This window comes from Microchirus variegatus, assembly GCF_963457635.1.
Source record: "Microchirus variegatus genome assembly, chromosome: 1".
Classification (NCBI taxonomy): domain Eukaryota; kingdom Metazoa; phylum Chordata; class Actinopteri; order Pleuronectiformes; family Soleidae; genus Microchirus; species Microchirus variegatus.
The window spans coordinates 11,223,618-11,248,781 of record NC_139802.1 but is presented as its reverse complement, the minus strand read 5'-3'; the positions used below and the strand labels follow the sequence as shown (position 1 = coordinate 11,248,781).

The following is a 25,164-nucleotide window of genomic DNA, read 5'->3' as shown; positions in this document are numbered from 1 at the left end:
ACTGGATTTTATTTGTTGTGTGTCAAGGGTGAGTAAGCATAGCTGTTTCATCATCCCAAAATCTTATTTGCTGTTGTTTTTATAATCCTGCCCAAATGGCTCCATGACTTTGATTGATAAAAATAAGTCTACAGTCACATTTTTTTTTTTTTCAGAAGATTAATTTTCAAACAATAAAAAGGACAAGAAATGTCTGTATTGTCTGCTTCAGAGATTTTGTTTAGACCAAAAACAGAAATGCCATCCACCAGGCTGTAGTGCCAACGCATCTCTGTAGCTGACAAGATTGATGTATGTCTTGATATCTTGGTTCTCCCCTCGAGTGGTTTGTCGCTTAGATTATGTTGCTTTTACATTGGCGTATTTCATTTTAGTTTATGGAAAGTGAAGCGACACTTAGTAATGTTGAAAAAAGTGACCGCATCAGTAACACATGATCTGGAAGCTACTTATATTCTCATACTTTATTCATAAAGGCTACATGCAGCATTACCAGTCAATGGCCTTAATAGTGTATGCACAAAGGTCAATCAGTCCTATTTAACATTTTCTGCAGGCAGTACTGTTTTTGACGCTTGTGCTTGATATTATAGAGTTGAGATATAGCGTAAACAATGAAGAGGGAAGCTTCTTTGTATCATAAATAAAAAAAAAATAAAAAAATATATAGAGTAATGTTATTCCGGCATGAATGGAATTGCAGTAAAAGTGCTTCTCATATAAGTAGTTTGGAATAATTTGCTATGTTTCTTTTGTGCCAAGCGAGGGCAGTCGGTCACATTAGAGTCATGGAAGACATTTCAAGCTCCGCAGTAATGTACGTCTTGCCAAGTCACCTGCTTATGTGTTAACGACTGCACAAAGCTCTGCCAAGACCAACTAGCCCCTATGAGATAAAACCTACATACTGTACCTGAAATGGTTTCATAGGCTTTAATATGAGTGAACGTAATAACCTGCCAACTCCAGATGGGCAGAGCGTGGTGGGACTATTCTGGCAGAACACATTGTTTTTCACTTGATTTCATTTTGCAAGGTAATAGGCCTTTTTTTTCACAGCAGGGCATTTTGACATGTGGCAGGGAAAGCACTGGTGTCACTGATAACGGTAAAGATGGCTCTGTTCGGTTCACGTGGTCGGGACAGTTTGACAAAGTGAGGAAGCTAAATGCAAAGGCACCATCATTAATATGATTGTTCACACCTGTGAAGAGGTGTGTTTGTATTTCATACTGCAAATATCAAATGCTCTCGCGTTGTAAATGGTGCGACTTGATAATTTCCGAGTTGTCATTCATGCAGCGTCTTTATTCGAGTGCTTCTGAAAAACCTGCTTTGAGAGTTAAATTCGCCAAAATAGTTGGGACTGTTTTCAGACGAGTGAATTCAAAATACGCCGTCTGACATTTTCACAGATCACCTCATTATTGTAGTGAGGAACCCGCTGCATCTCCTCATGGTTGACACGTTATGTCCTTGTGCCACCTGTAGCAAGAAACTAATTGCTCTCCTTGGGACATGTAGAGTTGAACTTAATTTGAGTTGACCGGTCCACGTACAAGAGATGGCTACAATGAGTTTGTAACAGGGCCATTTTCTGATGGCAGCTTGCCAATAGGGCAGGGAAAAGAATTCCCTTGTGTTTTAGCTTTTGTTTGCCGTCAACCCCTCTGTTAATTGTCATTTTGAGCTTGTTATAGATAACACTGAAATGTTCTTGCATGGCTTTGCAATCTCACCCCTAAATACCCCTGGTTTTTAAGAGATTTCCCCCAGGCTTTGTCTTTAAGGATGTGTCTACACAGGAGGTTACACACAAGCTGTGCTCAAGAATAGAAAAATATATATATCTTTCTCTTCACCATGGTTTTTCTGTCAACAGTGTAAATGTATGGTTTGCAAAAGGGATAAAGGACATGAGCTGATTGCTAATGCCGTTATTTTTTTTAACATGTTTGAATGTTTGAATTAATGTCCAGTTTTGTGTCTCATCTGAAACAGTATGTCTTTCATAATGTGTTTTTATTGTTTTGGTTTGGGTTTTTTCAATACTGCAAAGTTTGAGGCAAAGCAGTTCTTATTAGACTTGTTTGTTGCCTGGCAACATTAGCTTATTGAGCAAGTGCTGTAGGCTTATTTATTTAGATAGAAAATTCACCAAATAAATGCCTCAAACGGCTCAGTGTACAGAACATTTGATTACTACTAACTGTACATTTGTGTAGGCTTTCTCTCGTTCAAAAACACACAGTTTTGCTCAGCTATTCTTCTCTGGACACTGCAATAACTTCCATTGATTTGTCCTAAACAAAGCATTAACACTAACCATAACCAGTTAATGTGATTGTCGGAGTCAACGGGTAGGCACCGGCTCATCAGCAGCAGCTGTGCTGTCTGGGGCAGGGAGGTGTCCTGTCCTCACAGGTGGGTATTCACCAATATGCGAGCGCATATTTATTTAGTATAAGCATGCTACTATTTGGCAGCTAACTTGGCGAACCTGTTTCCACGATCTAGCTAGGCTACGATTAGCATTAGCGTAGCTAGCTGTTTTGTGGCGGTCAGCCACGTTGGAATCTCTTTACAAGGCGTATTTGATTTGCGTTGTGCCTAATGAGGTTGCACAGTGTTTGTATTACGTTAGCCTTTACGTTCCTTATCATGACACGACTGATGAGTACTTGATTGTGAATTTAAAATAAAATAAAATAATTCAATCAAGTATTTGACACATGTTCTTCAACTCTACTTAAGATGACAAATATTTCCACAGGCATCAGTTAATGCTCTGGTTGACGACAGAGCTCAGAAGGTTTTTCAGTTTTAACAATCAAAGACCCTATCCTGAATTTGACGCACTGCGTCAAAGTGAGTAATAATATTTACTGGTAAAAATTAGGGCTGAACGATATATCGCATTTGCGATAATATCGCGATATGATCAAGTGCAATTTTCTAACCGCAAAGGCTGCGATTATACGCTGTTCACGTGACATGCGTGTGTAAAACATGTGATATAATCGAACGAGATCGTCTAACCACAGACGCTGCACTCTGGTCACATGCAGGCTCCCTGCGCGCTCACATGCGCGCGTTGCGGAGGACGAGTCACGGCCCGTTTTTGTGAATGGAATAGGTGAGGGCGGGTCTGTAAGGTGACAATGGAGCTTCGGCCGCTGTCCGAACAGCTGTTCAGTGACTGTGCGTGTCCGCGCGTGTGTTGCGAACGAGCTTGCGCTAATGTTAAGAACGGGGGTGGACACAACAATAAGCCGTCTACACGATTGAAGACGGCATCTCACCCAGTCAAGATCCTGCTCTCTGGTGGGCACAACAAGCGCAGGTTCAAAAACCTGAGTCGTCTGGAGACACACCTGTGCCAGCGGAGAGAAAACTCTCTGCTCCGCTTTTTTTTTTTACCCTCATTTTTATTATCGCTGTTTTGATGTTCAATAATGGACCGTTTTTGAGCCTAAAACGACGTAGTACACTGTAGAATAGTTAGTTTCCACCCCCGCATTGCTGCTGTTGCTGCTGCTGTTAAAAAAAAAAAAAAAAAAAATGTCTGAAATTCCCATCCCTAGTTACGCCATATGATCGCACTTCAAAACGGGTTGTGTGTATATTTTATTTATTTATTATTAATATTATTATTATATTTAATGACTGTCTAGCAGTTCACAGATGTCAAAAAACTGAGTGTGGTAAAGCCACATATTTTTATAAATTTGTGTGTAAATATATCTGCAATCTGCACTTTGTGTGACTTGTGACTGACTTTCATTTTAACACCAGGGTTCCTTCTCAGCACTTTATGTTCAGATGTTCATCTATTCATGCATCACCTCATGTCATCATAACAGAGGTCTGTCTTCCAGGAAAGAACTGTTTATTTTTAATGTAATATAGTATTGCCATACTTATGATGTATTGCTTGTCTTTGTTTAATAATACAGAAGATTAAGACCTTTAAAAAATAATCGCATCGCAATCGCAATATTGGAACGAAAAATCGCAATTAGATTATTTTCCATAATCGTTCAGCCCTAGTAAAAATCTATTGCCACATATTCTTTTAGTTTTTCATGCAAAATTAAGTCTGCAAATGAGACATTTCTTAAAATGAAACAAAAAAAAACAATGACCACTGCAGACCTAACCCGTTGCCCATGTGTGACGTCTGTGTTCACCTTCAGGGGCATGGTTTAAAAATTCATACTTTTGTTTGCTTACAGTTTCCGATTCTGGGAGAACGTTATCATGCAATTAGTTGTTAAATTCCGTGCAGTTACTTGGTACAGGTCAGAGCAGGTCAGTGTCTTTAAATGCAGAATATGCTCATTACAGTGCATAATACAGCAGTCGACCAGGAAAACAGTTTTACACACAGAAATGTTGATCATGTTTCTCAATGATTAAGCAATGTTAGTGAAGACATTTCTATTCCTTTATACATTTATATATTTTAATTTGTTTTAGGTTGAGATTGTTATACAGTCCAGTGCTACTAAAAAACACTGATTCCAGTGCTTTGGAGGTAAAGTGAAAATGAATTTTTTTGACGTCTGTCCCCACAGAGAGCTCCAGGTGGAGTGTGTGGTTTAAGAAATGCATTGTTATTTAGAAAATCCCTGACTTTGAATTTGTGGAGGTCATATCTGTCTGTTATCTTGGAGCCAAAGGCTGTTCTAGTTCAGCCATTTGAAACTTTTGCTATGACTTGCCAGCGGAAATATTTGTGATGTTTGGTGTTATATTTCTTTCCTCCTTGCTTTTTTTCCTTGATATATGCCCAATTGTTTTCACTGACCTTTTTATCTGGAACAGTTGTTCGCGTTAACCTTTTATATGCGTCATGTTTCTTCACCAGTGGCCCAGAAGAGAAACTTCAGTTACCAGCAGAGAAGAAAAGGAAGGGAACAGGGCTGTCATTATTTCAGACATACCACTCTACAGGAAATGAAGGGAGTGCTCAGAGCTGATACACATGCACTCGCACGCACGCACACACAGTTTTCCCATATATAGTTAGCTGTCTCACCTACTGAGTATTATCATTTGATAGATTGGTTTCAGGGGAGCCTGGTGACAACAGCAGATTCACCAGCTCAGCCCTCAGGTGCAATATCAGTCTAGCTGAAATGTAATTGTTTCAGGACTAGTTATTTTTTCATCGTAATTTTTACTGTCACAGCAGAACAGTCCTGTCTCCCCGTCCCTCACCTCATCATGCCTCCTCTTGTGCCTCTACTGGGCATTCCTCTCTCACCCTCTGACTCTTCCTCTTCTCTCTCTTCTCTCCCCGATGTTTCTCCTAACTCACTTTGTTTTCCTTCTAACCGGACATTGCTCTTGTTCTTCTTTCTCTCCTACCAGTGCAATGTCCAGCCCATGAGGTACGTTTTGACTCCACGGGCGTGATCTTGAGTCCAGGCTTCCCCGACAATTACCCCAATCTCCAGATGTGTTCCTGGCTAATTAACGTGGAGAAGGGTTACAACATCACGCTGCACTTTGAACTCTTCCAGACAGAGAAGGAGTTTGACATCTTGGAAATATTTGATGGTGGGTTTCGGCTAAGTTGTCCTATTCTAACATGAAAGTTGCATTTTGGGTTAGAGTGAGGTCTTCAGTTAAAGTAATTGTACTCTATGGTTAATGTCATGCTTTTTATTACTCCAAAATATTCAAGATTCATTATGTGTGTTTGTGTGTGTGTACACCTGTGTTCAGGTCCCAACATCTACAGCCAGAACCTCGCGTCACTCAGCGGTGACATTGAAACGCCCTTTAGCCTGACCACCACGGGCCACCAGCTCCTGTTGCGTTGGTCCTCTGATCACGGCACCAATAGACGTGGCTTCCACATCAGATACGTGGGTGAGTATCAAAGTATGTATCCAGCTTATAATCATACTTTTTTATTCATGGTCCTTGAATATATTTTTGTCTTCAAACATCAGAAATGTGATAAAAGTCATGGGTTTACAGTTTGAGCATGTATTACATGCAATATACAGCATAAAGACACTTGAATTGTATACAAATTCTTCAGTGCAAATATTTGCAAAACCTTCTCTGCTGTTGTAACTCATATTTTTGTGCATACCGCACGCTCCCATGATTTTTACCACAGCGTGACATTAAATCCTGATGTTATTTATTGAGATTTATCGAGTGAATAGGCAGAGATACTTTATTTTCACATTGTGCAGTGATGCTCAGGTTTCCCAGCAATTTTTTTCCCAGATACCTCAATACCAGGTTGTGTCACTAAAGGGAATTTTGGCCCCAAAAGACCTCAGCAAAATCAAGTAGGCAGATGGTGATTCACTGTGGCAGTGCCCTACGAGAGCAGCCTAGAGACAACAAGTTTGAATTACAAGAAAAATAATAATTGCACACATGCCAAAACCACGAGGCAGGAATAAGGTCACTGGAAAGCATGCTTATTATTTTATGCTTCTTAAGTTCAAAGGGTTTTAAATATTTAATTTGCTTTTTAATAAAGCAAGCGGTGCTAAGCAAGAGTAGCATGGGGAGTCGTCTTCCATTTTGCAATACATCAATAATAATGAAAAAAAGCACAAAAGACATTTATATTTCACGATGTCTCTCCGTCATATTTAATACACAAGTGTTAGTATGAAAGTGTGTCCACATGATGAATTTTGTAAAGAAGATTCTTCCTTGACGCGATTGAGTTGAGCAGCACTCGAGTTGAGCAGTGGGTTCTACCCCTGCTGCCTCTCAGTCACGCTGAATTGAAGGAGGATTTAAATTAACAGGTTCATGAAGGTCAGGCTGTAATCAATGATGAAAATCACTAGACATTAAAAATGTTAAACCACAACTTCTCATTTAGTATTTAGCACTGCTTTCACTATTTCTCAAAGATGGGGTTTTAAGGGAATAATTGCCTGGGATGTGATACCTATAATACTACATACAAAATGAATGTGACACTGCACAAGTATGTTCACATTAAGCCTTAAAATTGGAGGCTTATTATAAATAAAAATGTTTACCTGAGTTGTTAATGAGAGGGACTTGTCTAATGCCACTCTTTTTTCTATTAATGTCTGCTGATCTACTCTCTTTCGTCTTCCCCTGACTTCATTCACACCTTGTCTCATGTTTATCTCCTCGTCTTTGCCATCCTCCCATCATCTCCCCTGTTCCTTAATCACTCCATCTATTGTAGCCATGTACTGCAGTACACCGGACTCTCCCCAACACGGCTTTGTAGTGAGCCAGACCGGGGGTCATATTAACAGCATGGTGCGCTGGGCCTGCGACAGGGGGTACAAGCTGATCGGAAAGGGCACGGCTGTGTGCAAGAAAGCTGTGTATGGCTACTTCGCCTGGGATGCACCAGTTCCTGCATGTCAAGGTGAGCTCATCGGCTCTGGCAGGCTTTTATTTTCAACTTCACCTCGCCTCTTTCCTCGTCCTTCTGGTCACTGCCCCTGCACCCCTGCGCTCGACAGGCACACACAGGCGAGTGCTTCAGGCATCCATGTGTCTCAGTCCAAACATTCCCATGTAGTTAGCAGCTGAAATGATTCCAGCCTGATTGAGAGCTAGTACCCTGTCAGGTGGAAAGGAAGCAGAAATCAATCCCTGCTACTTCTGTCAATTTCCACTTCTTCAAATTACTTTAGCTAACTTGCCATTAGCATGCAGTGTCTGCTGCTGTTGGGTCTCACTCAACTAATTGGGTTCTTTGATGCGCCCATGTGAAATGTGTGCATTTTGGTGCGAGCGACTGCATGCACCACCACAGACACACAGCACCAGGCAGCAACAGATGGTGTGTTCAATTGCATTTTCCCATGCTGTTATGAAATCAAAAGATGCATGCCATGTACTTTAAAATGATTTAAAAATACTTCACACCTGAGATTGATTCTATCAGTTTGGTAATTGTATACAGCTTTTCCAAAGCACATAAACCCAGCTTTGGCTGCAAATTAACTAATATATTCATATGATGTCCATCTGCTACTGTAGATGATTGAGATTACATTGCAGCACCTTCAATCTTAAAAAAAAAAATTCCAATACATATACAGAGACTTTGGAGAATGTGCAATATATTCGTGTTGTTCTTAGAGGTAGAGCACTGACCTTAAATACTATATCATACCCACTGACCTTCTGGGTATTGACACCGTTAAGGGTTTGCATTTTGTTTGTTAAAACTTTCCATCTGCAGCAGAGAAGATTGTAATGAACCTTCAGTGTTTCTTTGTCCCACAATTTCTTAGTTTCCTAGGTAATTTACTCCTTCTGGCTTCTTATAAGAAACACATGGAAACCTTGCAAGTGTAACAATCTCTCTGTTTAGGCACTGAGACTGTGTTAACTCATATTAAAGTGATATGTGGGTTAGAGCACTGTAGTAAGTGAGAGCTCTGCCTTTCAGTCCTTCATCTTCCTGCATGTTTGGATCCACTCTTGTTCAAAGTGGTTACATTATCACTTGTGCGAGTCACTGTAAAGTTGCTCGCTATTGGACCAGTGGAAGTAAAATTATTTTATGAGAACTGATGTTAAGCCACTGACTGTGGGTCAGGTTGAGGGAGACTAAGAGTGGGGTTCCATCAGGGTTGAGCTGATTATAGCAAAGTTTAGCCAGACATGTATGCATGGATGTGGGGAGGGATGAGGTCGGGGGTGAAGAGAAGAGTAGGTTGAGGAAACTGAAACAAACAGAGCATGATGGGCTGACCAGGTATAGGAGAGCTTGACAGGTAATTAAAGTAGTGGTAGAGGCATGGCTTGACTCCCAATGCTAAGTTAATTAATCAACTCCATTTGTGCTTTTAAAATACTCACAAATGGCAAAAGTTTTTTGTTTTTTTTAATCACCTCAACCAACCCTATATTCCAGTGACTTGGTCTAATAGCTACTTGTACATTTTGTACGTTACAGCCTGATAAACTTTGTAGAGAGATTAAATTTTAATAACATACCTTTCTAAAGTTTGTTAGACTAGGTGGCTGAATAGGTGTTTACTCCAGGGCTCAGTTTCATATATAATACTGCAATGGATTTCTCGACCTAATTTCAGAGCTATGCAGTTATTGATCCAGTAGCCTAAAATGACAGTATTACTTGAACCATGTTACGTGGTTGTGAGCGCCTTTGTTTTCCTTGATATTAACCGTTGCAGTGAGCTCACTGTTCTGCATTTCCTAAAACGTAGCAGTAGCAGTGATTTAATAGCCTGTTTGATTTGACTTGAAACGAACGGGCGCAATTCATTTTGTTTAAGATGACCCAGTTCCATCTAGTGCACCAGTGGTAATTCAAGGCATCCACCCTGCTCACTGACAGGCCTCAGGAAGTGGCTCAAACAAATTGAATGCATTCATAGTTAATGTAATTCATGTTCCCATGCTGTGACATGTTTTGAGTGTTGGTAATGTCTCTATTGTCAAAATTCTACAAGGCCATACTGTTCCAATCCAGTGTTTTTTTCCCCCCTAAAATGTAACAGTTTGAAAGGAGACTTTGGGTGAATTCCAATTCCTTGCTTAACCCTCAATCTCAAAAATGCGCGCTCCCGCTAGTGCAAGTGCTGTCCCGATTCTCAGAAAATTTAAGTTGAGGGGTGAGTTTAAGGGCTGTATCGCCTTCAATATTGAGATTTTCCAAGACCACCCTTGGGAGCAAGGGCTACCCAGAATGCGTTGTGTGTTTTCACATAAGAAAGATGGCGTCGAAAGCAGCGAAGCGAGTGCGATACAAATTAAGTATTTTCTTTGTTAATAGAGATATAAAAATTATGAAAACAATTGTATTATCTTAGTTTAGGCCCATATTATGGATTACTGACGTCATTGTTTGCGTAACGTTTATTTTTATTTTTTACGATCTTTTGTCAATAGCCGGCCAGTGCGCACACGCGATCGTTTGCTATCGTTTACTTTTCAATAAGCCGTGGTGTGCGGTAACTGTCAGCTGAATATGTCCATGGTTGTGGTATTTGTATGAGTATCATCTTATAACTAACTGACAACCTAATAACTTGACTTAAAAACGGATCGTAATAAATAATCGTAACGTAAATGTGTTCTTCTTCTTCTTTTTTGGAGTTGACAGACTGGACGCAGCTTTCGCATTGTTCTGCCCCCTGCAGTCTGAAGACGTATCTGCATTTAAGGGGTGTCCCATTTCTAAGTGACAAAATAACCCTCAGCACTTGGTTTTGAGGGCCAGATAAGTTATGGGTTGAGCTTGAGGGTTAAGATAGGAATTGGAATTGGCCCTTTAACTTGACCAATTAACTTAAAGTAAAATGAAAATCTGCCACAATATTGCCTGTGTAAACATGTGGCTGTTTTGTGAGAATGTGCATTCCTACCAGGCTTGCAAATGTGTATAGAATTTGTCTTATGTTGCACATTAACATGTAGACAATCACCCTCTTGTCGTCTGCAGCTGTGTCGTGCGGTGTGCCCAGTGCACCAGTAAATGGAGGTGTGCTCGCTGCTGATTACTCTGTCAGCACACGAGTGACCTACTTCTGCAACAGTGGCTACCGGCTCTCCTCCAAAGAGTTGACGACCACAGCCTGCCAGCCAGACGGAACTTGGAGTAACCACAACAAGATACCCCGATGCACTGGTTAGTGGAGAATGAGTGATTTAAAAAGACAGGATAACCACAACAACCCCCAGCACCAGAGTTGCTGCATTAAGGAAGTATAAGTAAAGGTGCAGTTGCATACAGAGACTTGAGTTTTCCTCCACTAGTCCTAAGGTGGTGAAAAGGGAAGGGAACAGCTCTGAGGAAAGCAAGTTGGGGCTGGATTGAATGTTTTACATGCCAGTGAAAACTTTTTTTTTAATGAGTGACTGACAGCATTGTTTACAGCAGAGAACAATTTTTATTCCCCACCGTGATGTCTCACAGCAAGAAAACTTTGTTTTGAAACTCATTTGGTTTGAGAGTGGGCCAATTTAAAAAAACATCTTTGTTGAAGAAGAACTGCAGAGAAGCTGCTGTTTACATGTTAACACATGGATTAGTCAGTCTGCTAGTTAACATTTATATTTGCAACTATTTGCATCTCTTCTGCCCACTCCCTAAAGAATCCGCTCTTTTTTTTCCATTTTGCCATAGTCACGATGTGCCCCGGTCTCAGCTCCTTCTCTCTGGACCATGGGAAATGGAGGATAGTCAATGGTTCCCGCTACGAGTATGGCACAAAAATAATCTTCACCTGCAACCCTGGATACTACCGTGTTGGCCCTGCACACATCCAGTGCCTGGCCAATGGGGCTTGGAGCTGGAGGAATGAGAGACCTCGATGTAGAAGTGAGTGACTTTTGCAACACAAAAAATGTTTTTTAAAAAAACAGTATACTACAAATGAATTATTGATCTCATACATGCAAATCACAACTGTAATTATATGTAAATATAATGCATACAAACATATTGCATGTGCATATTTTCTTAGTTTCACTAAAAGGCTAAAAGTGAAAGTAATTGGATGCTGTCATACACCCAGACTAAAAAATCAATCTCCTACCTCGACTCTGATTCATTAGATTCATAGATTTGCAATAATAAGACATGAAGAAAGAAAACCATATTTCCTGCTCTCTTAATCAGCAACTCAATGATTCATGTTTATACTCTTTAACTATTTATGTGAGGTGTTTTTTTGTAGGACTACAGTATAAAAATAATAATAATAATAATAACAATAATTAAAAAAAAAAAAAAAAAACAGTTTCCTTTGACAAGTGAAAGTGCTAAATAGCCAGTGTAATGACAAAAGGAAACGCCAAACAAAAGGATGAGAGATGTCGTAACAAAAGCAAACATCATTATCTCCACTGTTGAATAGTACAGGTCAATCTTTTATTACATCAAGGTTGCTAAGGTGTGTGTTAATGACTGAGCTCTACTATTGACCGTGAAGAGGTAACATCCGTCTTGGTTCTTGTTCCACCTCACACTGCTGGTGTCTTGTTCTTTTATTTTCCATCTCCTCCTTCTTTATTATCTTCTGCATCTCATTGCAGTTATTTCCTGTGGCAATCTGCCAACTCCTCCTAATGGGAAAAAAATTGGCACCCAAACTACCTTTGGAGCATCAGCCATTTTCAGCTGTAACCTTGGCTACGTTTTAACTGGATCTGCTGTGAGAGAGTGTCTCCTGTCTGGTCTGTGGAGTGGGATGGAGACTCAGTGCCTGGGTAAGCCAAACCAGATGGAGCAGCAGAAAGTGACTATAATTGCTTTTGTTGCAAAGTATATATGGCTAATGACAATGTTAAACATTGAGAAAGGTGTGCATTGTTTTTCTTAGGCATGTTTTGACATCATGCTGGTACTCCTCAATGCCACTGCTACACAAGAGACAGCCCCAGCCCTTGTCGTGATCATACAGTAACCAGCCTTTAGTGGATTGGAGCAGAGTGTTGTACAGCCTCTGAGTCAGAGTGATTTTGTGTTCCTAAAATGTGAAATGTGAGTGAGCAGCTATAGATCCATAGCTGGACTGAAACTATAAGACACCTGCCAAGCTGAACAAGCACAAGTGGAGCTGTTGTTAAAATAAACTATGAAGAAAATATGCTATAGCTTGGCTACCACAGCCGGTCACAGCTCTGTACTGTCAAAGAAAATGAGACGTACGTAATTACTCGAGTCGCACTGAAACCCACGCAGCAGCAGAATGTAATGGTTTCCCCTGGCAGAGGCATAAGTCCGTTTATCAATCCTGTGGCACCAGCTCACTAAGCTCAGCTGAAGATTGGTTCACTTTATTGAAGAAGGGCACCTCTTTTGTTTAGTGATACGACTGTCAGTATTACTGACCTCTCAGTTCATTCGGCTCCTTCAGCATTATTCTTATCTAGCTGTTCTCAACTGGAGCATGATAGCAAAATGCTCAGCTGAGTTTCTGGGTGCAGGAGTAAATTAGGGAAATCAGACGCACAGTCAGTGGCAATTTCCCAGGTTTTAAGTGGCAGTGGAAATCTCAGCAAGATTCCCCCTCTCTAAAGGGATTTATTGTTGGCTGAAAGTAATACAATTACGTGCATGAGTGTATTGCACAGATTTTGAGGACTTCCGCATGCCTCTCTGTCTTGTGTAGAAGAGAAAAGCTGAGTTATCACCACAGGTGATGCTGAAGCCAATATGACTTTATAAACAATAATTCAGGGATAATGAGCTGAGAAAAATGCCTTTCAAATCCATTATGTTTCCTGAACATTTTGCTTTCTTGCATAATAATGCCAGGACCTTTCAAAAATCATTCCCCCCCTTCATTTAATTCTATAACGCAGATGTCAAAATTCAAAGTCACTCAATCGTAATAACAAAATCAAAATGTCTGCCATCCGTTCAGTCTGCCTTACTGCAGGCTGTCATTTTTGAATGCTGGAAAGATTAACTATAATATTGCACCATATGAATGGCTGACTGAGGTAACTGATTGTGATCTCCAATACCATGTGCTCTACATCTATAGTTCCAAAACTGGAAAAATGCTACAACTGGATTTAATTCCAACAGGATAGCGTTAAATATCCTACATAACAAGTTTCTGTCGGAATAATTCTTGCCTTTTTTTTTTTATGTAAATCATATAATTCTCACTTAAGTTAACATAGAATTAACAATAAATGTTTTCTTTAAAAATGTTAATGAAGGAGGCATGAATAAATCTTTACATTATTTTCCTTCTTTTTTTCTCATTTCCCTCATCTTGCAGCGGGTCACTGTGGTATCCCAGAGCAGATTGTGAATGGACAGGTGATTGGAGAAAACTTTGGTTACAGGGACACAGTAGTTTACCAGTGCAACCCTGGATTCAGGCTCATTGGCTCTTCTGTACGGATCTGCCAGCAGGACCACAGCTGGTCCGGACAGCTCCCAATTTGCATCCGTAAGTACCAAAACACTTTTTCTTTTTTTCTTTTTTGCTGTCTGACTGACAGGAAGGGTTAGAGTTGTGTGTGCATGAGTGTATATGTATGAAGTAAAGGAAGGAAAGAGATTTGTTTTTGCGGGGTCAAGATTTTTCATTTCACAGAGAGGGTATACTTGAAAGGAATGTTCCTTTTTTTGTGTGACACAGAAGAGGCACTCAAGAATATACAATTTATTATAGTAGAGTATAGAAGTATTACTTCAATTTCCAGATTTTAATTTATTAGTATGGCTTTGACTGTCCTTGTAAAATAAAGTTGTGTTCACAACAATGAGCCAGTTGTAATGCAAGTAGCTTTAGTATTTCGAGCTTCATGCATTTCCCAAATCACCCTGCTCCACTAGTCTAAGAATCGCTGAAGCCAGTAATAGTTAAATATTCTCATACTACTACTTCTCCTAGTTACCTATTGATGCAGTAAAATGAGCTTTTACCTCCTTTTCCAACTGAGATCATGTCTTGATTCCTAATTCCCCCGTTGTCCTCAGAGGTTAATGATATGATAATGATATGTCTGTGATAGGTGTCACTGTACATCACCTATTGATCATTTTTATTGACTTGTCTCACCTATCCATGTTCTCTCTCTTTCTCTCCACCTTCCGCTTTACATTTTCTTTCCATCATTTCATTCCCGCTCCTTCCCTGGGAAAAATCACATCAACTCCAGCTGTGACATGTGGTCACCCCGGCAGTCCTATCTATGGCCGCACTGTAGGTGATGGCTTCAACTACAACGATGTCGTGCGCTTTACCTGTAACAAAGGCTACACCCTAGAAGGACCTTCTACAGCTCAGTGCCAGGCGAGCCGTCAGTGGAGCCAGCAGCCACCGACATGCAGAGGTAAATTCCAGCTGTACAGCTTGTCCAGAAAGTCTCAGTCCACAGCCATTTGCCTGAAGAACTTTGGAACCAGCACATGCATCATATTCATGTGCATTTCATTAACCACCTGCATCTGATCTGTTCCTGAGGAGGGTAGCTCTTGATGTATCACTACATCCAAAGGTGTTTCATTCAACACTTGAACAGCAGCCAGTTCCATCTTATTCTGCTTCTGTGAATCAGGTTAGCCATCAGTGTAGCGGGTAGCTGCCAGCATGCAGACGCGTGATCCAGCCAAAGTGTTAAAAAGAATCAAATAGGTTTCGCAGGTGCTTCGAGAGTTCAGGAATCCAATATTAGAATGGCCCAAAGAATGTTCCAGCAGCCCAGCAGATACACTATATGGACAAATGTATTTGGACGTCTGACCATTACACCAGCAGGGATTGTAATGACGTATTCAAATACATATACAGTACTTTAATAAGGATTCTCTCTGAGAATTTGTGCTCATTCATTCATTCATTCAGTGAAGCATTTATGAGGTCAAACGATGATGCTGGACAAGAAAGCCTGGCTCACAATCTCTGTTTCAGTTCATCCCATAAGTGCTCGATGGGGTTGAGGTCAGAGCATAGCATGGAAGCATAGCATAATCCAAAATGTTGTGCTATGCTGAAGTGTTAAGATTTCCCTTCACCGGAGATGAGGCGCTGAGCCCAAAGCCTGATTTTGTCCATAAAACGTCTGATCGTTCAGACATGAAGAAATCATGTCAGGCAGACTTGATAGAGCTGCTGTTACATTTAAATGAGAAAAGTCACTCTCCGTTCTAGTTCTTTGCAGGCAACATTAGGCAACAACATCACAATAACAACTGGCCTCAGAGGAAAAGTAGAGAAATTAGCAGTTTCTAGCAGAAAGAATGGAAAGTATTGAAGAATGTTTCCACAATTCTGCTGTCAATTTTTTCTTTTTTAGCAAGAAACTTTCTGCAGGAAGAGATTACTTTGAAGGCATGACAGCTTGGAGAACATTCACTGCAAGTTATCTCATTGGGAGAGCTTGATAGTAACTGTGTTTTAGCTGTGGCCAGTTTTGGTTTGCCCAGATTAGGCTCATTAGTGGTGGGTTGTTTACAATCAGCAGCAATCCAGACGTTTCTCTGTGTGACCAAAAAGTCCACAATCTATACAAAGCAAACAGTACAATTTAGATTTTTCTGCAATGTATTTGAAGATTTTGATTTTAATACAGTTTTTTTTTGATGCAGTATGAAGATTTGGTTAAATATAATATGTAAATAAATTATTCAATAAAACAAGAGTAACACATCAGTAAGTGACGGTAATATTATTGAATTAAATAAAGGTTTTGAGTGCTGCTTTAATTGGTCTGCCAAGTGGATTTGATCAGCCAAAGCCAGATCTGCAAGGCTAAGCCCATTTTAAAATATCTTTCCTCTTGGCATGAGTTTCCTCTGCAGTCAGATGTGAAGAGATGGAGTTTTCATTACTGTGAATGGCACCATAGAGACAGACCCGGTAAAAGATCAAAAGAGTACAATCATATTAAAACGTCATGATTGTCTTTGTCAAAAAAAAATGTTTGTTTGCATTAAACCTTTTCCTGCATTGAGCTATGTTTGCTCTACGTGCACATTATTGATTTAATTTGATGTTGCCCTTAACTTCACCCTCATCTACTGTCAGCTGTCTAAGCCCACCTGGATTGCAATATCCAACCGCTTCTTAAAATGATGCATGTAGATTGGTGGCAATATATGCATCTTATGTTTCCAGCAGAAAGCGCGAGATGCTATTATTATTGACGGTGTTCAAATATAGCCTGGACTCACTTGTCTGGCTGTTTGATGAATAAACAGGAAAAAGCCACCAATCAGGTCGTATCACCGGTTCTATTATTACTTTAACAAGTGAACATGCTGACAAATAGCATTTATGTAAATGAGGCTCCAAGCAAAGACAAAAGCCAGCACAGCTTCTCGGGAGGAAGAGCCACATCCCCAGCATCAGTGCTGGGTGCACTTAATGAGGCAGAATGCCACAGGAATGTTGTTTTGTTTACATTCCATGTCAGGTGAAATCAAGGTTAAAGTTCTCCTGACAGAATAAAATTCCACATACAGTTGACATGATGTGCACAGTGACTGCAACAGACATTCCCTGTGGCAAAGAGAAATAAAGGCAATTGGATAAATTCATCACAAAAACACAATCTAACAATTTCAAATATGAAATATGATGTCATAGTCTAAGTAACGCCTGCATTGTTTTAGCAAGACATTGATGCACGAAGAATCATTTAGATCTTATTTGATCAAAACATATTTGTGGATCAGTGTTAAAGTGGGTTGTTGAGGTCGATACCCTGCTCCTCTCTATATACATAATTGTACTTGGAGAACCTTAACTCCTACTAGCTGTACTGGAGAGTGTGAATGCACTGGACAGATCTGTGATTTAAAAAGCAAATTGCTGCATGTGATGCAGATGCCAAATTGAATGTTTATCATCTAGATAAGTCCTATATATACATACATATACACATCTGTGGAGCATTTATATATAAACATTGCATGCATATGTTCTATACATAGATCTACACTATCAGTGGCATTATTGTTTGCATTTTACATGGACACACAGATGCACCGAAACCAGAGCTTTTAAAGATGTGCACTTTGAAATGTGTTTGTTGCAATATGCACAGTTGGGTTGGCAGGGCTTTCAACTACCCAGTGCAAAATATTGAAGCACTATTCTATTCCATAAGGACCTAATACAATGTGTTGACAGTCACACAACACCACAACACTCCTGGCCAATATGTACTGCAGTCACAGATGTGTTGTTTGCTTTGCTTCTATTTATCTCTGTGTCCAATTTCCACTGTGATTATGATGTATGTAGCTAGAATCAGGTAAAAAACGTCTTTTTTAAATAATTGTTTTAGAAAATGTTATGCGTTACATGAAAAACATTTGAAAACTACGAGGTAGCTATATAAAGAGCCTGTGATTGTGCATGTGGCAGTGAGTCTCAGGAGAAACAGGATAAAACTTTTCCTCGACTTCCTCTAGATTTGTCTGTGCTTCAGTGCCTCCAGCCTTTTTCCTTTGGAAAAAAAAAAGCTTCTTACATTCTCAGCCTTCAAGTCTCACCTTAGTGAATGAGCTCCCAAGCTACAACCAAATACCAACAATGTGCCGAGTGGCTTGAAGTAGATCAGTTGCATGAATGATACTGACTTGTGTCCTTTTTTGTGTGTTTTTTGTGTACTTGTTTTGTCTAAAAGTATTTTGTTTTAAAAATCTCAGGATATTCATGCAACATTTGGAGCTATGTCAAGTCCTAGTCCTAATATTGCCTTTGCTTGGATACATTCATGCAACTGCAACTTAAGATAACACATGTAACAACCAAGTTGACAAACACGCAGCAAATACACTAAACACAACCACGCAGACAAACTGCAAATACATTGCACTTCTCTGATCTCTGTGTAGATTCTCATTCATCCAGGTCTTTCAAAAGTCATTGAATCAGTAGCGGCTCGATTTCTTGAAGACGTTTCACCTTTGGTTCACTGTGCCCTCTGTGTCATTGTGACACAGTGGACTTACAGTGGCCCTACCACATTTGCACAGAGGTCGCGTTGCTTTCATCACAGTCTTTCAGAACTGAAGAAGCTTCCACAGACCGGTGACTGGAGGTGCAGCTGTTGCTTTGTAGGGAGAATAGTAGAGGAGAAATAACACAGCCCTGAGGAGATCAGGAGAGTAGTGTTTACAGTAAACAAGATACTGAATCTATACATTAGACTGTAAACAGGCAAAGGGAATACTAGGAAATGGTCAGGGATGAACAATAATGTCATTCCAACTCTGCTATTCCAACAGTAATTTCCTTAAAATAACATTGAAAACATCTGTCTCGCTTGATATATTTCTGCACCAATAAAAATGAATTGAATTGCTGCCTGTATTTCCCCATTATGTTTAACCAGCTGAATAATTTGAGATGGCTTAACTTTTTTTTTGTCCTTCTCCTTTTTTTTTGTCCCTTTTTAAATGTTCATACAGTTGTAAATTGCACGGATCCAGGCATCCCAGCCAACTCTATACGGGAGAGTAAGATCGAGCATGGTAACTTTACATTCGGCAGTGTGGTCTTCTACGACTGTAACCCTGGATATTACCTGTTTGGCTCGTCCGTGCTCACGTGTCAGCCTGAGGGCCACTGGGACAAACCTCTACCAGAATGCATCGGTACAGTATCTGCCTCTTTGTTACATTGTCAGTAAAATGAAAATGAATGCTTATTTTGTCAAAGTGTGTTTCTCCACTGTTAACTGCAGGAGTCTATCTACTATCCTTTGTTATTGATCTACAATCTGATCCATTACTAAACTTTAAAGGAAAGCCAAATTAAGAAAGACGTTACACTTTGTTATTGATTGTCCACAACCTTGTTTTCTCAATTGCTTATAGAGTTTTTAATGGTTTAAGTTTTTGAACTGGGAGCATCTGTATAATGTTCAATGCCCCTGTGGCTTATGGTTATGTCGCACATTGTCTAATTGAGAAATGGGGGGAAAAGTGTCATAGGACCAGTTGTTCAGGCTATAGCTAATGTTCCCACAAATTCAAGTGCTTCAATTACCACAACAGCCATCCATGAACTTAAAGGGGCTATCTGAGGTCTCGAACACTTGGCTGTTTGTCCACAAATTGGTTTTTTTCCATGTCCGCCAGCAGCAATGACCTGTTTCCAGTTGAATCAACCAAAGTAAACCTTTACATTTCGCAACACAGGCTCAGAAAGCACTTAATTTCATGGTAGAGAGATGATGCACAGTGTTTACTTTATCAAACAGAATAGTAATTTAAGAGATACACAGGGGTGTCTGTCTAAAATGTTTATTCATCGGTCTGGGCATCAGTGACTCTGAAATTACCAAACCTTGCTCTGCGTTATGCGACAAATTTGATATGATATGTCTCACAAACATGCGTAAAGGTCAAAAGGCAGAGTGTGGTACCAAATCTAGCACTAAATGTTACTCTTTGCGTAGTCTTTGTATGAGAACTGAGTGAGGAAGCAAACCGATTTTGGTCTATACTGTTAAGGCACGATCATTTCGAAGTAATTGCTCCTTCAACACAGGCCTTTCTGAACTGCTCGTTCATAATTCATTGCAGTGTGGATTAATGTGTTAATGAAGGTGTTGCTGGTTTTGAAAGTGCTTCTTTCCTGTTGAGTAAACCAATACAATAAATGTTTAATAAGTGTTTTCTTTACATCAAGCCTACAACAACAGCAGCAAACAAGATGGTGTCCCAGCAGCAGTGTGAGACATGAAACACTAATCCATCCATCCATCCAATGATTACTTTATCTCCTCCCCGCACCCTGTCATGCAGAGGTGGAATGCGGCCACCCAGGTTTGCCTCCCCACGGTGTGATGAGTGGAGAGAAGTTTACCTTTGGCTCCACCGTGCGCTACTCCTGTTCTGGAGATCACCAGCTCATCGGAGACTCATCACTCACCTGTCAACTGAACGGTCACTGGAGTGGTCCACTGCCCCACTGCACAGGTACACACACAAGCATGTCTGTACGCTTTCTGACCATGAAATATATAAATCTATATTTCATTTTCTCCCTCATGACACCAATCACAGCATTGTATTAGGGACAATTTGTTGTTTGTTCTGTAGGGGTCTTTTTATTATAACTTGGTCTGTTCTTGGGCAGTTTCATTTTGGTTCACCCCAACTGCAAAACACACAAAACCTAAATGAAACCTATTTTCTTCGGTCTTAAACGATGTCCAGCAGCAGTGGTAATATTAATTTTATTAACACAGGCTTTGAAGTATCTGTTAAAGACTACTACCATTACCAGAATTGGACAGAGTTGATGGAATTATATTTGTGGTGTTCAGAGCACAAAAAAACTGTATTTCAGAGAAGAAAAAAGTCAAATAATCCAAATATCAACACACTGTCAGCAGTTTTCGTAAGAATTATTTTTCTGCTTGGAAGAAGTTCCAACAAGAGCTCTATAGTGTGTGTTTGGGTGTGTAGTGAAGTATCTATACATCACAGAGACGATTCACAACACAGTTTCTATGGAGACAAGTTGCAGCTGGGCTGTTTAAATGTCTCAAATTTACCACACACACAACAACAAAAAATCCCAATCCTGTGCAAATTGAACGAACGTTAAAGGGGGCATAGAGTGGTCCTGTCGCACATGTTAGTTATGGAGGTCTCCTTACATACTGTACTTGTTTTTATGGTCAGAAACCTCCGAGTTGCTACAAACGAGCCGATAGAAATCTTCACTTCACTGACTGAAATCTCACCTCATTGTGTTGTGATTGGCCAGCCAACGAGAGCTTTCCCAACTGTCTTGTGATTGGCCAAGTACCTGGAAGTGACATAATTAGCACACCAGCTCTCAGAAGCGTAGCTCCCCCCTCTGGAACCGTGGATGCACTACTACTCATCATCAAAACATTGTTTAGGTGCCATATGTAAGAATGTGGCCAAAAACGGTTACTACATTCAAATTCAAAATACCGAGGTCTTTTAGGTTTCGTTTTCTGACGTAACTGGCAACCCGTGGTTGCTCGGCAGCTGAGACTCTACTGACTGCAATGATTGGTAGACGGCGGTATGTAGCGCCAAATGCCAAAACATGATTTCAAAACATAAATGTGATTTGCAGTCTGCAAAAGATTTTTTTTTATGCAAATATTTTGGCTGTACTGTTGTTGTTGGTGAGTTCAGTATGTTATATGAACATTATTCCTGAGTCTCTGTGACATATTAGGAGGATTTTATGGCCAGTTGCTTTAGATTTATTACATAATGCACCTTTAACAATGTTTAAAAATAGCTTCGTCATGACTCCCCTTTTACGCCTTTGACCCGGAGTGAGACACAGATTCAGAAGACACTGTCGCTCGTGAAACACCTCCACAACGGACATTCTTCTTCTTCTGCGGTTCAATGTACTCATGATGTGCCCGGACTAGTGCCCAGAGCAGGAGATTCTGCTGTTCAGAAGAAGTGATCATTACGTAACAAGAATGGGTTTTTTCAGACATTTTGCTGAGCCCGAGATTACAATAAAATCCAGCGTACTCAGCCGTGGCTGAACTCTTTGTTTTCGAATTTCAGGGCTTCATAAGACAACAGTCTGCATGACAACATAACGAAGCTATAAGTGACAGTTATCAGGTGACTTTTCAAAACTCTGCCACAGTATAAATTATAATGTTATTAGCACCTGGAGACCTGGCATTAATGAAATATTTGCTTTGTGCCTGTGTGACATTTAGAGAAAACACTGCACAGGATAGATATTGGCCAACGCTTTGCCCCGAAACTACAACTCTGTGCAAGCCTGCATGATTTATGTGAATGGTTCATGTGTGCCAAATATTTTTTGACCATTATTATCCTCAAATTCCACGCTACTTACAACAGCGTCAGTATTTCACTTTGAGAAAGGGCGCTCTTGTGATTTGTTGAATGCATCTTCATTGGACTAATGAATATTGAGCCAGTGCCAAATAACCCAAACCCTTTGCTCATCATTCTTCTTCGATTCCCTGACAGTAACGTATGACTTCACATCTTAACCCTAGAATGTGCAGAAGCAAGGTTTCAACTAAACTTGTTTTTCTTGTGTTGAGTATAATATAGTGGTATAGAGCTGTATACCTTCTTCTTGACATTTTCAAAAGAAAAGTGTATTTCCTCAAGCCTCTCCCCTTTATCCACTCTACATGTTGCCCTCCCATCACATTTAAGCTTTCCTGACCATTTAAGTGGATTCTCTTTACTGAAAGTCCGCTTGGTATGTTGATCTCATTGGCCCAGACCTAATATATGTAAGCAGACTTGTATACATTTAAGTGGTAGTGTAAACTCTCTACTCACCTTCAATATTTTGTATTTACTCAGACAGGTGGGAAGCTGTGAGGTAGTAGGCAAGTTGGACTGCTAAGATAGTGAAATTTATCATTCAGTCTAAATTCCGTTTTTCCTCACTTATCTTTGTCTAAACCAGCATAATTGCCTGCTGTGTTCAGCCTAATAGTTGTTCCTTGGCCTGAAATTATTCTGAATATCCACTTGAAGGACTTTGAACTGTGCTGAATGACTTTGAATTGTGGACAGAAGCATTCTTTCCTGTGGAGGGCTGCATTGCACCTCTCAGGGTACAGCCGGATGGAATTTTTTAAAAGAAGAAGAAGCTACACCTCTTCAAGTGCCTGATAATGAAATTATATAACCAAGCACTCACTCAGTCACTTGGCAGCAAATTGGTGCATTTAGGCCATGTTGACATAGACAAGATGACCTGCTACTGGTTATTCAAAATGACCATTAGTCAGTCTTGGTTGTCGTGTAGTGGGATTGTCATGCACAACCATCTACATGTTTACAGAGAATGCTTCCAAATGAGGAAAAGAGCCACACTCCTCTGGGTGAAAAAAGCTTTGTTAATGCCAGAGATCAGAGAGAGAAAATACTTTTTGAACATGATAGAAAGGCGACAGTAAGTCAAATAACCACTTGCTACAACCAAAGAATACAGATGTTTATCTCTGAATGCACACGTCAAACCTACACCAGCTGGAAGACCACACTTGGGTCCTGGTTTTACCGGTCTTGTGGCCAATTCCAATTCCTATCTTAACCCTCAAGCTCAACCCTTAATCTTAACTGGCCCTCAAAACCAAGTGTTGAGGGTTATTTTGTCACTTAGAAATAGGACACCCCTTTAATGCAGATACGTCTTCAAACTGTGGGGGCAGAATAACGCGAAAGCTGCGTCCAGTCTGTCAACCCCAAAAAAGAAGAAGAAGAAGACATTACGTCAAGATTATTTATTATGATCCGTTTGTCAGTCAAGTTATTATGTTGTCAGTAAGTTATAAGATGATACTCATGTAAATACCACAACCACGGCTTATTGAAAAGTAAACGCAAACGATCGCTTGTTGGCTAATAATCGTCAAATAAAAATAAATGTTACGCAACAATGACGTAAGTAATCCATAATATGGGCCTAAACTAAGATAATACAATGGTTTTCATAATTTTATATCTCTATTAGCAAAGAAAATACTTAATTTTTAGCGTACTTGTTTCGCTGCTTTCGGCGCCATCTTTGTTATATGAAAACACGCAATGCATTCTGGGTAGCCCTTGCTCCCAAGGGTGGTCTCGGATAATCTCAATATTGAGGGCGATACAGCCCTTAAACTTGCCCCTCAACTTTTTTTGATTGAGGGTTTAGCAAGGAATTGGAATTCACCCTTGATTTCCGCTGCAGCAGTTGGATGGTAGAGTCATATTATATTATTTTTCCATAAAAAGATGTTGATCCATTCTGCCTTGTATCAATGGCTCAGGCTGCTGCTGTTGGTCTAATAATGTGGGTATATTTTCTTGGCACACTGTGTGCCCCTTAGTGCCAATTGAACACTGTTGAAACATCACAGCCTACCTGAGTGTTGTTGCTGATCATGTCCATCCTTTTATGGCCACAGTGTAACAATTGGTTGGACCCTCTTGCTAAAAGTAAGATGTACTTTAGAAAGAGGCCATGGATGAATAGCTGTGCTTTTAATGCTTTCAGTATTGCAAGACATTTTTCCCATCCTTTATCACCAAATGTTTTGAAGCAATTTTGCATCTATAATTGAGAAGATTTGATCAGCACCCTGCTGTTTTGATAAATGGGCCTCTTTGAAAGTGATGATTTGCAATTTTGTGTTGTATTTAATTTTATCGCTCACTCCGAGCCGTGTGTCATCACCATGAGTATCACCACCTTTTGTTTGTCTGAAAGCATCCAGCAAAAATACATTCTGCTTTAATCTTTGGGAAAATATATAACATCAAATTAGATTAAGTGCATTTGATTTAACTTGTCTAAAACCTAATCACCATCAACTTATCACTTAAAAAGTGAGATATGTGACGCAAACGTGGAACTGTTCCCAGGTATTTAAACTGTCAAAGAGCAATAGCTGTTTAGAGAGTAAACCACTGTGGAGGATTTTGTGCAGCAGGATACGAGTGCTGGGTCAGTGATCAGAGGATTTAATGATAATAAATGACGCTGTGACTTACCAAGCTGAAGAAAAAGGACCTGCTGTGTCGAGCTATAGCAGACGATATTAATTTTGATTAAGTGTACTGTGTTTTGATCACAAAAGTGTCACTTAAATTAGTTTTGAGTGAAACTTCTAACAGCTGCTTGTTGATGTTTTTTTTTTGGAATTTAATTAAAGTTACTAACGTACAAATAGTTTTTCCAAAGA

The 25,164-nt window shown here is 40.0% G+C and overlaps 1 protein-coding gene across 1 annotated transcript in view; it reads left to right on the top strand.

Moving 5' to 3' along the window:
* The window catches only part of LOC310929905 (CUB and sushi domain-containing protein 3-like), a gene marked incomplete at both ends in the record, with an annotated part of 208,391 nt that overhangs the window by 147,052 nt on the left and 36,175 nt on the right, over window positions 1-25,164 (top strand). Inside the window, 10 exons of the mRNA XM_083892768.1 lie at window positions 5,377-5,565; window positions 5,734-5,892; window positions 7,205-7,393; window positions 10,451-10,636; window positions 11,135-11,329; window positions 12,046-12,219; window positions 13,746-13,919; window positions 14,635-14,808; window positions 18,896-19,081; window positions 20,237-20,410. Of these exons, the coding sequence (XP_083748894.1) occupies window positions 5,377-5,565; window positions 5,734-5,892; window positions 7,205-7,393; window positions 10,451-10,636; window positions 11,135-11,329; window positions 12,046-12,219; window positions 13,746-13,919; window positions 14,635-14,808; window positions 18,896-19,081; window positions 20,237-20,410 (1,800 nt within the window). The remainder of the gene's footprint in view (window positions 1-5,376; window positions 5,566-5,733; window positions 5,893-7,204; window positions 7,394-10,450; window positions 10,637-11,134; window positions 11,330-12,045; window positions 12,220-13,745; window positions 13,920-14,634; window positions 14,809-18,895; window positions 19,082-20,236; window positions 20,411-25,164) is intronic.